This window comes from Cetorhinus maximus, chromosome 22 (assembly GCF_964194155.1).
Source record: "Cetorhinus maximus chromosome 22, sCetMax3.hap1.1, whole genome shotgun sequence".
In the NCBI taxonomy this organism is placed as follows: domain Eukaryota; kingdom Metazoa; phylum Chordata; class Chondrichthyes; order Lamniformes; family Cetorhinidae; genus Cetorhinus; species Cetorhinus maximus.
The window spans coordinates 33,816,574-33,832,408 of NC_135900.1; the positions used below are offsets into that span (position 1 = coordinate 33,816,574).

At 37.8% G+C, this 15,835-nt stretch overlaps 1 protein-coding gene across 14 annotated transcripts in view; it reads right to left on the reverse strand.

Moving 5' to 3' along the window:
• Positions 1-15,835, reverse strand: part of foxp2 (forkhead box P2) — an 893,115-nt gene that overhangs the window by 228,336 nt on the left and 648,944 nt on the right. For all 14 annotated transcript variants that reach the window (XM_078568064.1, XM_078568062.1, XM_078568073.1 and 11 more), the window contains one exon: positions 740-829. In XM_078568064.1, the coding sequence (XP_078424190.1) occupies positions 740-829 (90 nt within the window). The remainder of the gene's footprint in view (positions 1-739; positions 830-15,835) is intronic.

The following is a 15,835-nucleotide window of genomic DNA, read 5'->3' on the forward strand; positions in this document are numbered from 1 at the left end:
CCTATGGTTTCCTCTTTAAAACAATAACAACAGAAAATATTTTCTTCACAGAAAACCATTCAGTGCAAACATACTTTTATAGGATTTGCAAGGATAGCTTCATATAGTGCAGGTACTGTATACGTAATTCACCCAGAGTTCTTCCACTTGATCCTGGAGTTAATTTTATTTAACAATTGAAGGGACTGCTACAGATCTGCAGTGATGAGTAAGCAAAAGATAGTCTACCCCACTTTTAGAGGTCAAAACTGAAACAGCAGGTGTAATCATCAGTGGGCATCAGTCCAGAATGTAAACAGGTCTGCTCTCAGCCTGGCAATGAATGTTTAGTAAATGGTAGAAGTTGATTTTATTTCCCATCTATGTCTATATATACTCTCTAAGTGCCTTGTGCACTGAAGGTATTTAGAGCTAGTTATTTGTGTTATTATTGCTTGAGAGCAGAAATACTGTTCTATAGTTCATTTAATTTATGGTATACACAAGTTAAATCATTGAGCTGGCAGCCTCTCTCCAACCCAAATAACGAATGTTGGTAACTTAATTAACTAGATTTTTAAAAAAAACATGCTGTAAACTATAACCTATTTGAAGACATCATATGTAGGGCCAATTATGTGAATCTTATCCTACCATTTTTGTGTGTGCACTGGAACATAATATTCACTTAAAAAAGTGCTCAAGTTTCTGAAGATTTTCAATTATTGCTGTTACAAAAGATCAGTAATAGCCTGCTGACCTGCAATGTTCGCTGTTTGTCGTTTCCCTTTGGAGATTTCAGACCACTGGTTTGCTGCTGAAGAAGAAGCTGTCTTGCTGCTTGTAGTGCCTGCAAGCCAAAAAAACATTATTATTCATAAAGTTTGTTTCCTTAAGCTGTGATCTCAATTTTATTATTAATGTCACGGTAATCTAGGATGCACATAAAATGAAAATCTTTTGTGTTACAGTTCACCTTTTTCTTCAATAACCAGTACTTTTCTCTTCAATGTTTATTTTCACCTTATGCAGTCATCAGTTTGTACTACATCAGTTACTTTCTCTTTGTTTTTATAACCCATTAAAATATTTCATGAGGCGAGTTTCTTTTTAAACCTACAGCTGACCATGAAACTGCACATATGCAGTCAAGAGTTTCTGCAGAACACTACAGGAAGAGCAAATCTTATAGTACATTACAAACTGATGTAAACTGCATCAATAGACTTATTTCCGCTAGGGATTCATCCACTGTGTGTGTGTTCAACAGAAATGACCCCCCTCCCCCTCTTATTACCATAGATTTGCATATTCATAATATCATTTTGGTGCAGAAGCGCAAGACTTCAAATGTTACTGGAAGCTGTAATTAAAATTGACAAATCAACATCAGATATCTTGGAAGTGGATTAACGCGGATTCTGTACTGTAGATTGCAGGCAGGGAAAATGCTTACAATATGAAAAACTAGGGTCTTCATTTTAATGATGAAAAAGAAGGGATGTTGCAATAAATTAAAACACAGTTGATTATTTTACTGGTGCTTGTCATTAATGATTAAATATATGTTTTAGGTAAAATGGAATTTTGTATCCTTTTACACCACCTGTGATTTTAAGCACAAGTATCCTTAGAGCTGTAAGTAAAATGATCACACTAAAGTATAGGGATTTAATTTTCCAGTCAGTTTCCAGAAGAGCAAAAAGTACGGCTAGAAATTATATCCTTGTATAATGCTATTGTCAGTACTAAACAAATGGTAATAAAAATATTTGGATACAAACACAAAAGAATACGAGCATACAAAAATTTAAATCACTGGGATACCACTGGATTATGTTGCAAGAAAATGTGAAAGCTCAAAATTAAGTTGATTTCTTCACTAGAATCAACCTATTGACAATATAAGCAATGAACAGGTACTACCCATCAAAAACTCCTTGCAACAGACTCCAGAAAAATGTCTTGGTCGGCAAAGATCCATGGAGTCATCAAAAACAAAATCGTTAGCACATGATGTGTGATAAAAAATTTAGGTGCACAGAGTAAAGATTCACTTGATCAATCTGGTTTCAAAAAAACATCCGATTCACCTCTGATGGGGTAAAGTACATTTTTGATTAGAATCAAGGGGTTGGTTTTCTAGTACTTTCTAGTATCCATGACAACAGTTGCTTTGACAGGATGTGCATATGGCATTACACTGCCAGCTGGTGTGAACAATGTTTGAACTACTGCATTGAGATGCTGAGCAAACAGAAAAAAGTTGCCACGTCTTAACCCTCAGGGAAGCCAGTCATCCCCTGATCAATTATGAAAAGACAGAGAGGGCTGCTACAGTCTGGCTCCAAGCAAGTTTTTTGAGAAGGCAGGCAGACGCACAAAACCAAAGTAAACAAACTGAGTGCAGCAGCACCATCTCCGAACAACATTGATTTGTCTAGCCATAGAAAGCTCTGGTAACAATTTGCTAAGCATATTCCTAGCATTTGGAGACTTTTGCAAAACAATCACTTTATTGTTACATCACAAAGCTTTCTTTTTTCTATCAGCACATTCTCAGGAAAGTTCAACTTCATACAAAACATATTTAACAATATTTGATATATTTTGTTTTTCAGTCGTATTTTTTTCAAAGGATGAAAAATTTGAAGGTGCCACACTTTGAGACATTCAATACATCATATATTGTGTGGGGTTGCATTTGTATATTGCATAACAAGGCAATATGATATATGATGATTAAATTATATGGAATAAGCTAAATTGTTGTGACTGTTTCACATCACCCCTATGTTATTTATTTTAAAAAACACAAAGTACTTATTTTTTTAGTTCTGTGAACCAACATTTTGTGCAGCCTTTGAAAAATTTAAGACTAAAAGTGCCATTGGATGAATGCCCAACTGAAAGCCTTGTGGGGAAAGGAATTCACAAAACTCTGCAATTTAATAGTGAGTGATATGCTGAACAGAAATTAAAGTTCTTACAAAGGGCTGCACCCAAAACATTAAGATGCTGTTTCTCTTTACAAACATTAAAACATTTTTTTCAATTGAATTTTCCAGCATTTCTAGCTTTTTTCAAATTAAACTTACAGAATATGTTTGAAAGTATTTCGATATTATGTTTCGGCAATTTATTTTATTTCAATATCTAACAATCTTCATAAAGCTGAATGAAAATGCAACCAACTGAAGCTGAAACATATTAATAAGAAGTTCCAGAAAGGAAACATATTCATAAATGTATTTAGTGGCTCAATAACTCACTGCTTACTGAAAGCAGCGAAATCCAATATTTAGGCCTAAGACACCTGCTAATATGTTTGCTCATGAAGTTGACTTGAGATATGAACAAAGGGGACCCAACTTGGAAATAAAAGCTACTATTTTGAATAAATTACTGGCTTTGGAGGATTGTCAGAAGAAACAAGGAGGAACACAGAACTGCAATGTGCAAGATACGAGAGAGACATTCACAACCAAGATTCTTTCTATTTTTCAAAGTTATCCACTTAATATTCTGTTACTATGAAGGTTCATATTACTGTTTACGTCCTGAAAATAACTTCATGGAGATAGGCCATTTGTTTATAGATTTTACTGTATATATTTACTCCATAAAATGTTTCAAACGATCCCAGTGGATTGGGTTTAAGCAACTACTGTATGGTTTTTAATTGCACATTTGTTTAAAATTTAATAAATCTGATGTCCAATGAAATAAACCAAGGTCTTTTGATGCAGTATTAAGTTTATAGATTAGGGGACTTTGTTTTGTTTATATTATATACAAATACATCACGGTGCTAACTGCCGATATAACATTTAAGCAGGCATCACTCAAGTCCTCAGGGCTACTGCGGTTTTATTTTAAGTCAGTCTGAATCAATTCACACCACTACATACCAGGCAATGGGAAAATATTAATTAGGAAAATGGTCAAAGTAAAAACAGAAATACTTGAATACTACACTCTTTAGGTATTACTGTGTATCATGACGCAATATTTATTGCAATCATGCGATACTTGCTAGTTACTATTGTGGCTATTGAAAGTGCTTTCAAGTAAAATAAAATCAGTGGAAAAATGACAATTTCTAATAACTTAATTCAAGGACTATTTGCACATCCAATCTATCATTCATTTTAAATTTGCTTTATAATATGCCACGTTAAATATTTAAGCACAATCTTTTTTTGCAGATGTTGCATGAAGTATGTGCATATTTCAAAGCTGCAACTGAAAGTTCAATCCAAAATCTTTTCTGATGAGACATAGCAAGATGTAAACTATGTGTAAACATAATTGTACTTTTGCATCCTATTGGCACAGTACTTTATGTTATACTGATGTAAGTTATGAATTAAAAACTTAGTTGAGGTCTGTACAACTTTCTTTTCCCAATTGCGAAATATTGTTCGCTCAGAAACCATTTATATTTTTGAGTAAAGTTATTACTTACCACATCTGCGGCATCAAGTAAAATATTAAAAGAGTAACAAGTCAAATGTGATCTTTTTAATTACGTTAAAATAAAAGTAAATATAATTTTCTGGAAGTAAGATGCCGCTTATGACTGTAACTGAAAAATATGGCTGTTTAACCTATCAGCACGTCACATTTCAGACGTTAAAATGAAAAATGACATCTACACCCATTAATATCTTCAATGTATAAACAGCACAGTACGACACATTCTCGAGAGCTCAGCTGAAGGCTACGAAACCTCTCCCTCTCTCAAACATAAATAATGAGGCACTCAGAAGCATATTTGATGTTGATATTCATCTCTGAGAAAAACACTGAAGCCCAGGCTTCTTATGAAAACAGATGCAGCCCGAATGGATCTCCTGTAATTGGTTTCAGATAGCAAGGTCAGAAGAAATGCAATACAAGAAACTGTTATGAGGAACAGGGAGAAACACGAATGTTTACACAGGCACTCCCCAGTGCACATTGACAGGATAAGTACTCTTTCCAAATAGCCAGACTGAAAGAAAATTTACCACAAGACAAGCTGACGCTTACCTCCTTTCATTTTGTTTGAATTCACTAATAATTTGACCAATAAAACTATACTGCAAAGCAAACAAATAAAAATTACTCATTACCTGTTGTTATCCCAGAATATTAAGGAATTCAATCACTTTAATAAACACTCATTTTTAACAAAACCGATTGAATTCCTGTGCATGTGCCTTCATTCCTTATGCAATGTTCAATGAATGACTTACATGAGGTAAATGAATATCAGAGTTTCAGGAAAAAAAAATCAGAACAGTTTCAATTAAGCTCAGTACTGAAAAGACAAAAAATGGAAGAGGACTTCTTTAAACTTTTTTAGCCACTGGACTTCTTAATCAATCTTAATTTTTAAACATGCAAGGTAATATTGTTTCAATCTCTACTGCAGTATAAGCTTGACAAAAAGTACAGAATTCATTACTAATAATAAAGTAAAAATTTGCGAACTGAAGTTGCAACACAAAATACACATGATATATGTATGATACATGCAGTAGAAGGAACATCTCAAGATAGCCGAAATAATTACCTTTAAAACATTAAGTGGTCAGTCCTGAGAGGAGCATGATCAAGGGTCCATATGGCTTCCTCCTGCTCCTATCTCTTATGTTACAACGTTGTGTCAGTAGGGTGTTATTTTATTCAAAAAGATAGATTCAGAATAAAACTGTGCAACAAACATCCTTTAGTTTGGTCTCAAGATAAACAATGGGACTAAATAATCTAGGCAATGCCTGGAGCAACTGCCCATGAAAGGGGAAAAATCTGTTTCTTCCAGAATATGTTTACATTCTAGAAATAACATAGAATGTGATCCAGCATGGGAGTCAGATCTGTGCCTGCCCAGTGCTATAAAATTACAGTCGCATACACTGTGTGTCCCTATCTGTAGGGGCTGTAACAGTATCTTTGCTATACTGGTGTTCAACTGGAGCATGTCAGTTGGAACAGCTCTAGCGCCTTTGAAAGGCAAGTCTTGTCAATATCAGGGTTATCTCGACAGCAGAGACAGTGAAAACACAGTTCTATCACAAGCCACATGTTTGGGTCTAAATGTTTGAAGCTGTAAAAAAAATTGTGAAAACAATCATTTGTGGTTGATAAGCGCTTGTGGAAAGACACCTTTAGTAAGGAATTTGTTTTAAATTTCAGGTGTTTCCTTTTGGTTCCTCATCATTGTATGTACACTTGTAGTTGGCGCAAACTGCCAAGTCAAATATCCTGGGCTTTATAAATAGAGGCATAGAGTACAAGAGCAAGGAGTTTATGTTGAACATATATAAGTCACTAGTTCAGCCTCAGCTGGAGTATTACGCCTGTTTCTGGGCGCTGAACCTTAGGAAGGATGTGAAGGCTTTGGAGAGAGTGCACGAAAAAATCACGGGAATGGTTCCAGGGGTGAGGAACTTCAGTTATGATAATAGAGTGGAGAAGTTGGGGCTGTTCTCCTGGGAGAAAAGAAGGTTGAGAGGAGATTTGATAGAGGTATTCAAAATCATGAGGGGTCTGGACAGAGTAGATAGGGATAAACTATTCCCATTCATGAAAGGATTGAGAAGGAGAGGGCACAGGTTTAAAGTAATTAGCAAAAGAAGCAATAGCGATATAAGGAAAAACTTTTTCATGCAGTGAGTGGTTAGGGTCTGGAATGCTCTGCCTTAGCGTATGGTGGAGGCAGGTTCAATTGGAGCTTTCAAAAGAGAATTAGACTGTTATTTGAAAAGAAAGAATGTACAGGATTACAGGGCGAAGGCAGGAGAATGAAGCTAGGTGAGCTGTTCATTCAGAGAGCCCGTGCAGGCATGATAGGCCAAATGGCCTCCTTCTGTGCTGTGACAAATCTGAAACTCTGTGAAGTGTGAGTTTCCTTGATGGACAAGATTATTGGCTTTAACTCCTCTCCTGAGATGTAGTACCACACCTGGCAGCTTCAGTAACTAGGAAAGCAAACTTCACTCACAAAATATTCCCCGCACCATGATTTCACAAATCAAGTAAGGAAAGAAATCCAAAATGTTAAGAGAAGTACAAATCGGTATGCACATTTAATTGTAAATGTTGAAACCTAGATTCGCATTGTTCTTGTATTCTTCACTCTTATTAATGTTAACCTTTCAGAACTAGAGTGAGACATTGGTTTAATCATATCAATTTAAATCCTCATGCTGATAACAGAATGTTGCTAAGATTTATTGCTTTTGTCAAATAAAGTCTGCCATAGAAAGTGTAGGGGTAAGAGTGGGCAAACTTATTCTGCTAAAGCAACCTCATCTCGCAGGTTTTATTACTTCTGGACACATATTCAGACTGACAAATGAAGAAAGAGATGCATAAACACTTTACAGTATAGTTATTTCCAAAGGAACCAAGGCATTTAATTTTCTCTGATAACTACAGGTTAATACATGTGAATTAAATTTCTTTGTATGCTATCTTAATGATGTTCTAAACTCATTTACTTTAAATGGGTTAAATCTGTGCAAAGAATAAACACACCAGTCAGTGTGCTACCAGAAGAAATTAAGTCACCATGAATCTAATTATTTGAAATAACTATTCAAGTGCTGTAAAAAAATACCGTAATGTGCTTTTTTTTTATTCCTGGGGCAACACGAGTTTATGGGCAAACTCGCAGATACATGTATGGCTTTTCAGCAATTCCATTTTCAAAAGAGCCAAGTGGTATTTTTTGATATTCATCCATTGAAACTTTAGCAATTTATTAAAATGCTAAGTTGCTGTAAAAATAATGAGGGGTAATTATTATATAGCTAACTGTACTGTTGTCCATGGTATGTTTGCTATTAAAAGTCTCAGAAGCGGATGTGAAAATGGACATTTTTACCAACCTGAAACTTGAAACATGGGGCTGGGTGAAAGCGACGGAACACAAACTGGTCCACTGCTCTCACGCCTGCCGTCTCAGCTCAGCAAATCAAGCATCAGATGGCCAATTTAAATCCTCATGCTGATCTGGTGGGAAGGTAGACAATTACCTCCTGACCTCATTACAGCCTTGGTTCAAACATGGACAAAAGAACTGAACTCCTGAGGTAAGGTGAGAATGACTGCCCTTGACATCAAGGCCTCATTTGACCATGTGTGGCATCAAGGAGCCCTAGCAAAACTGGAGTCAATGGGAATCAAGGGGAAAACTCTCCACTGGTTGGAGTCATACTTGGCACAAAGGAAGATGGTTATGGTTGTTGGAGGTCAGTCATCTCAGCTCCAGAACATCACTGCAGGAGTTCCTCAGAGTAGTATCCTCAGCCCAACCATCTTCAGTTGCTTCATCAATGACTTTGCTTCCATCATAAGTTCAGAAGTGGAGATGTTCACTGATGATTGCACAATATTCAGCACCATTCGTGACTCTTCAGATACTGAAACAGTCCATGTCCAAATGCAGCAAGACTTGGACAACATCCAGGCTTGGCCTGACAAGTGGCAAGTAATGTTCGCACCACACAAGTGCCAGGCAATGACCATCTCCAACAAGAGAGAAGCTATCCATCACCCCTTGATGATCAATGGTATTACCATCACTGAATCCCCCACTAACAACATCCTGGGGGTTACCACTGACCAGAAATTGAACTGGACTAGCCACATAAATACTGTGGCTACAAGAGCAGGTCAGAGGCTAGGAATAGTGCGACGGGTAACTCATCTCTTAACTCCCCAAAACCTGTCCACAATCCACAACGCACAAGTCAGGAGTGTGACAGGATACTCTCCCCTTGCCTGGATGAGTGCGGCTCCAACAACGCTCAAGAAGCTGGACACCGTTCAGGGCAAAGCAGCTTGCTTGATTGGCACCCCATCCACAAACATTCACTCCCTCCACCACCGAACGCACATTGGCAGCAGTGTGTACCATCTACAAAATGCACTGCAGAAACTCAGAAAGGCTCTTTAGACAGTACCTTCCAAACCAATGACCACTACTATCTAGAAGGGCAAGGGCAGCAGATACATGAGAACACCACCACTTGGAAGTTCCCCTCCAAGCCACTCACCATCTTGACTTGGCAATATATCGCTATTCCTTCACTGTCGCTGGGTCAAAATCTTGGAACTCCCTCCCTAACACCACTGTGGGTGTGCCTACATCACGTGGACTGCAAGGAGGCAGCCCACTACCACCTTCTCAAGGGGCAATTAGGGATTGGACAAGAATTGCTGGCCAGTGAAGTCCACATCCCTTGAATGAATAAAAAAAATTAGGAGTTTGAGGTGGGGCGGGGGCTCCACGCCAAATTTGAGTCTAGGCCAGGATGTCATATGGCAGAGGGTTATGACGTTAACAGGAAGTTAGTCACGGCTACAAATTCAAAAGACCCTGCTCTCTCAATCTCTCTTTATTTCTTATGGAAGGCTCCAAAAAGCTAAAACGAGTTACATAAAACATGCAGATGCTGCCACCTTCAACAGCAGAATCATTCAGCCATGGTCCTGGTGGTAGGCCTTTTCTTTCACCCTTGTAGCGCCTCTTCAGAACTGCCGGGAAACACCCCCGAACGTTTTCATGTCCAATGCCCAAAAAATGCAGTGGAGAACGAAAGTTTGCAGACAATTGGGCTGCAACAAGCTCAATAGCTTGCTAATTAGTCATTTCAAAATAGCGGGTAGGCTTCCGATTCCATGCCTGCTCGCCTTCTGTAACTTCAGAGACTGGCGTGATAATGTTGTATTGATGACCTGGTGTCATCACGCCCCCTATTTTACATTCGCACGGAGGGTGGCCTGTCTGATTTGCAGCTGTAAGATTCAGCTGATAGTGATATTGGGAAACTGTGATGCAATCACACAGATACTCTCTTTATAACATTTAACAATTATGGGATACTTTTGTGGAACACAGTTCCTCTTTAAGGTGTTTGATGTATTGCTCATATTGAATAGATAGAGAGGTACACATTATGCCATGCTGGGTGTCCTTTGTGGCCTTATGACACAATTCTCTTTTGGCATGGAGAATTTGAAAATAAATATATACAGTTGGATAAGTCTGGAGTTTAACCATTGGGAAAACATTAAACTTGCCCAAAGAAGTGTGAAACTATCATCAGCACATATCAGCAGTAGGACACTACATACAGCAAAACATGTAAAATATAGGATGAGCTGCAGCACACACTGAGCAAAAATTACCAACTCATTGACAGGTGGTACAGTACAGCTTAGGTATGCCTCAAGACAACTTGAGAACTTACATGTTGTAAAATGAGCAAAGCATTTACCTACAATAGCAAAACAACCAATACTTGAGACCAGGGCACACTACGTTGGTGACAGATGAGCCAGTACTCATTTATCCAGTATCTGTTATAGGTCATATAAGGATGTAGGTCTTCTGTACTAGCTTTCATATTATGTATATGCTTTTATGCTTTGATAGGTATTGTAAAAAAAATTAATACTCAACATTCTTATTGATCAATCTACATTGATGGCTGAATTTGGAACCTATTTCATATCCTGGTGAGCACTGCTGAATATTCTCCTCATATCAGTAAAATAAGAAAAATAAGATTTCCATTATTTATGTAGTGCTTTAATAACGACTGGATTGTTTCAAAGCACTTTACAGCCAATGAAGTACTTTTGAAGTGTAGTCACTGCTGTAATGTAAGAAACGCAGCAGCAAACTCCCACAAACAGGAATGTGGTAATGACCAAATAATCTGTTTTGTGATGTTGATTGAGGGATAAATATTGACCAGGACACTGGGGATAAGTTCCCTGCTACAGTAATGTTCTATGGTACAATCAGGTTACACCAAAACTTTCCTTAGCGATGCCTCTTCTATCCTTGGATCAATTTCCCAGGCACAGTTGGTACTATGCACAATTCATGTGACCCTGGGTTAAAATCGTGTCAGCATCTAAGTGCCATCAGCAGACCCCAACCTTTGAATATTTATGAATCCTGAGGCTCATATACCTCCCAAAACCTGGCAAGATTGAGGTACTAGTGGAGGAGGTGAGTATTCTGTCCCTATTTTAACCACATGCATGCCCTGTTCATCAGATATGAGGAGGCTAATGTTGAGGCTTTTAAGCATTGCCTTCATATCACTTGTTGAAAATGATGGTTCTGTCAGATAGGGAGTTGATATGATAGCGTAAGTTTGTAGTCTGCACTGCGAGCTTGCTTAACCATCTTCTATATTTAAACTTTGTTCATTAACTATGTGCCATCAGAAATAGCTACATCATTAACAAACAACATGTGAAAGCAATAATATTTTTGTTACTGTTTTCCATGATAGTATAACTTAACATAGTGATACTTCATTTTTTTTGTACACTGCCTTAAATATTAGATGTGAAAAATGTTACTAAAGCATGGAAAAGCTAAAATGGAATTATTATTAGTTAGCCAGAAGCACACAGAAGAGATCAATCTATTAAGCTAAAAGGTGTACTTAACATCATACAAATTGGCATATTTTTTTCATGTATATGGATATTAAATGAGTTTACTAAATTCCACAACAATTGTCACAGGTTTGCCATGAATAGATTTAGATACAACTCAAGAAGTTTCATCTTTTAAAACATCTGGGCTGATACCTGGATGCAGCACTATTAGGGGGCTAATTGAGTGCTGTGGGACAGCACCCAATTTTTCTTTATGTTGCAACCAAAAATAGGTGATTATTGGATGTCAAACCCAGAAAAATGCACCTCATTAAATCAATCTTCTATCAATGAAAAAAATGACTGTAATTTATCTTCACTTTTCAATTTATTTCTATTAAAATTTTAAAAATCCATTAAGTAAAAATAGAATATTGCATACAGAGCGCTTGATAACTCATAGTTGAGTATGGAATTTATTCTACAAGTGATGGAGGACTAAATAACTTTTAAATATTGAGCATTGTGATATACTATTGGATTTTTTTTTCTTGCTGGTCCCAGCACACACAAGGTTAAAATTGTTTACTGTCAATATTTCTGTAAACTGTAGCAAATAAGCATTATGTGCAGGTATGCTGAAGTCACTGATGTGTGTGGATTGTATGCTGTAGGTATTTTTTCACTGGAATCCATCTCACTGAACAATCAAAAGGAGTGATTTTAACCACCAGTGGTCAGGCAGTTGCAATTGGCTGAGTGCCATGCCCACTAACACACAGCCTTGACCTCACTGTCTTCTATTTTAACCTGCTCTTTCGGTCTTTAATCCACACGCCTCTGGACCTTACAAGGAACATTTAGGTTTACCCAACCCTGAACTTAACCCCTTCCTTCCCCTAACCCTTCCTGGCAATTTACAATTTTGACAACTGTTGTCTGTTCGGTGCTGGCCATAGTCTTAGCTGCCTAAAATTCATACACCTGCCAGCCAGCCAGTTGTCACTTCCTGCCCATTTTAGGCAGGCAGTTACAGCTTACAGCTGAGGTTCACAAATTAAAATCATTTGGGCCTCACACAGCTGAGATTATGCAGTTTGGAAATTGTCTCCCCCTGGAACCCCACCACTGATTCCTAGTTAAATGTAAGGCAAAATTATTTGGAATAAATAACTCAGGCTTCCCAGGAAGGAGCCAAATCATGACATTCAGTTCCAAGAATCCAGTGAATGGCTTGCCAGCCAATGTTTTACAAGAAATATACATTTGAATTATTTTTCTTCTGAGATAGCAAAGAAATCTGGAACAATATTTTGGCTAATATCACACCAAGGCTTCAATCAGTCTGACACATACAGAGATGAGGGGAAGATCAACAAATCCATGGTTGCAGACAACTACATAAGAAGCTATGTTTCAAGAGTCAATTTGATGTTGTAGGCTAAAGCAGCTTTGTTGTTGATGACATTTTGAACATATGAACATACAAATTAGGAGCAGGAGTAGGCCACTCGGCCCCTCGAGCCTGCTCCTCCATTCTATAAGATCACGGCTGATCCGATTGTAACCTCAACCTCGCATTTCTGGCTACCCCCGATAACCTTTCACTCCCTTGTTAATCAAGAATCTACCTCTGCCTTAAAATATTCAATAATTCTGCTTGCATCGTCTTTTGAGGAAGAGTACCATAGACTTACGAGCATCAGAGAAAAAAAATTATCTTCATCTCTGTCTTAAATGGGTGGCCCCTCATTTTTAAACAGTGACGCCTAGTTCTAGATTCTCCCACAAGTGGAAACATCCTCTCCACGTCCACCCTGTCAAGACCCCTCAGGATCTTTTATGTTTCAATCACTTTTCTAAACTCCAGTCGATGCAAGCCTAGCCTATCCAATCTTTCCTCATAAGACAACTCACACATTCCAGGCATTAGTCTAGTGAATCTATTCTGAACTGCTTCCAATGCATTTCTATCCTTCCTTAAATAAGGAGATCAACACTGTGCACAGTACTCCAGATGTGGTCTCACCACTGCCTACATAAATAAAGCATAACCTCCCTACTTCTGTATTCAATTCCCCTCGCAATAAATTACAACATTCTATTAGCTTACCTAATTACTTGCTATACCTGTATATTAACCTTTTGCAATTTATGCACTAGGACACTCAGATCCCTCTACATCACAAAGCTCTGCATTCTCTCACCATTTAGATAACATGCCTCTTTTTTATTCTACCTGCCAAAATGGACAATTGCACATTTTCCCACATTATAATCCATTTGCCAGATCTTTACCCGCTCACTTAACCTATCTATATTATTTTGTAGCCTCCTTGTGTCCTCTTCACAACTTACTTTCCTACTTATCTTTCTGTCATCAGCAGATTTAGCAACCATAACTTTGGTTCCTTCATCCAAGTCATTTATATAAATTGTAAAAAGTTGAGGCCCCAGCACTGATCCCTGTGGCACACCACTCGTTACATCTTGCCAAATAGAAAATGACCCATTTTTGCCTACTCTCTGTTTCCTGTTAGCTAGCCAATCTTCTATCCATGCCAATATGCTAACCCCTACACCATAAGCTTTTATTTTCTGAATTAACCTTTGATGTGGCACCTTATCAAATGCATTCTGGAAATATAAGTACAGTACATTCACTGGTTCCTCTTTTTCCACAGCAATTTTTCAAAGAACTCCAATAAATTGGTTTAACATATTTTCCTTTTCACTAAACTATGTTGACTCTGCCTGATTACCTTGAATTTTTCTAAGTGTCCTGCTATAACATCTTTAATAATAGCTTCTAACGTTTTCCTATGACAGATGTTCAATTAACTGGTCTGTAGTTTCCTGCTTTCTGTCTCCCCCAATTTTTGAATAAAGGAGTTACATTTGCTACTTTCCATTTAAATGGAATCTTCCCCGAATCTAGGGAATTTTGGAAAATTAAAACCAACACAACATCTATCCAACTAACCACTTCTTTTCAGACCCTAGGATGAAGTCTGGATGGCGAGCTGTAACTAGTGGGGTGCCACAGGGTTCAGACCTTGGGCCCCAACTATTTACAATCTATATTAATGACTTGGATTCAGGGACAGAAGGTACTATAGCTAAATTTGCAGATGACACTAAAATAGGTGGGAAAGTAAGTTGTAATGAAGAAATAAGAAATTTACAAATGGATATGGACAGGTTAGGTGAATGGGCCAAAATTTGGCAGATGGAGTTTAATGTGGATAAGTGTGAGGTTATCCATTTTGATCGGAAGAGTAAAAAGATGGCTTATTATTTAAATGGAGAGAAACTTCAGAATGCTTCAGTGCAGAGGTATCTGGGTGTCCTCGTGCATGAGTCACTGAAAGCTAGTATGCAGGTACAGCAGGTAATAAGGAAGGCAAATGGAATTTTGGCATTTATTGCTAAAGGAATAGAGTATAAAAATAGGGAAGTGTTGTTGCAACTGTACAAGGTATAGGTGAGACCGCACTTGGAGTGCTGTGCACAGTTTTGATCCCCTTACTTGAGGAAGGATGTAGTTGCATTGGAGGCGGTTCAGAGGAGGTTCATTAGATTGATTCCAGAGATGGGGGGCTTGTTTTATGAGGAGAGATTGAGCAGTTTAGGCCCATACTCGCTAGAGTTTAAAAGGATGAGAGATCTAATTGAGGTATATAAGATGCTAAAAGAGATAGACAAAGTAGATGTGGAGCGGATGTTTCCCCTTGTGGGGCATTCTAGATTGAGAGGCCATAGTTTTAGGCTAAGGGGTGGTAGATTTAAATCAGAGATGAGGACGAATTACTTTTCTCAAAGGGTCGTGAATCTGTGGAATTCACTACCTCAGAGTGCAGTGGATGCCGGGATACTGAATAAATTTAAGGAGGAGATAGACAGATTTTTAATTAGTAATGGGTTGAAAGGTTATGGGAAGAGGGTGGGAAATTGGAGTTGAAGCCGAAATGAGATCAGCCATGATCGTATTGAATGGCGGGGCAGGCTCGAGGGGCTGAATTGCCTACTCCTGCTCCTAGTTCTTATGTTCTTAAGTCAGGACCCAGGGGTTTGTCTGCCCGCAGTTCCAATAATTGGCTCAGTACCACTTCCCTGGTGATTGTAATTTTCTTGAGTTCTTCCTTCTCTTTCACTTCCTGATTTATAGCTATTTCTGGGTTGTTATTTGTATCCTTTATAGTGAAGACCAATGCAAAATACTTGCTCAATTCATCTGCCATCTCCTTATTTTCCATTATTAATTTCCCCAGACTCACTTGCTATAGGACCAATGCTCACTTTGTTAACTTTTTTCTTTTTTAAATATCTACAGAAATTCTTATTGTCTTTATATTTCTAGCTATCTTTCTCTTATATGCAAATGTTTTCCTCCTTATTAATCTTTGCTGTTTTTTTATATTCTGTCCAATCTTCTGACCTGCCACCCACATTTGCACAA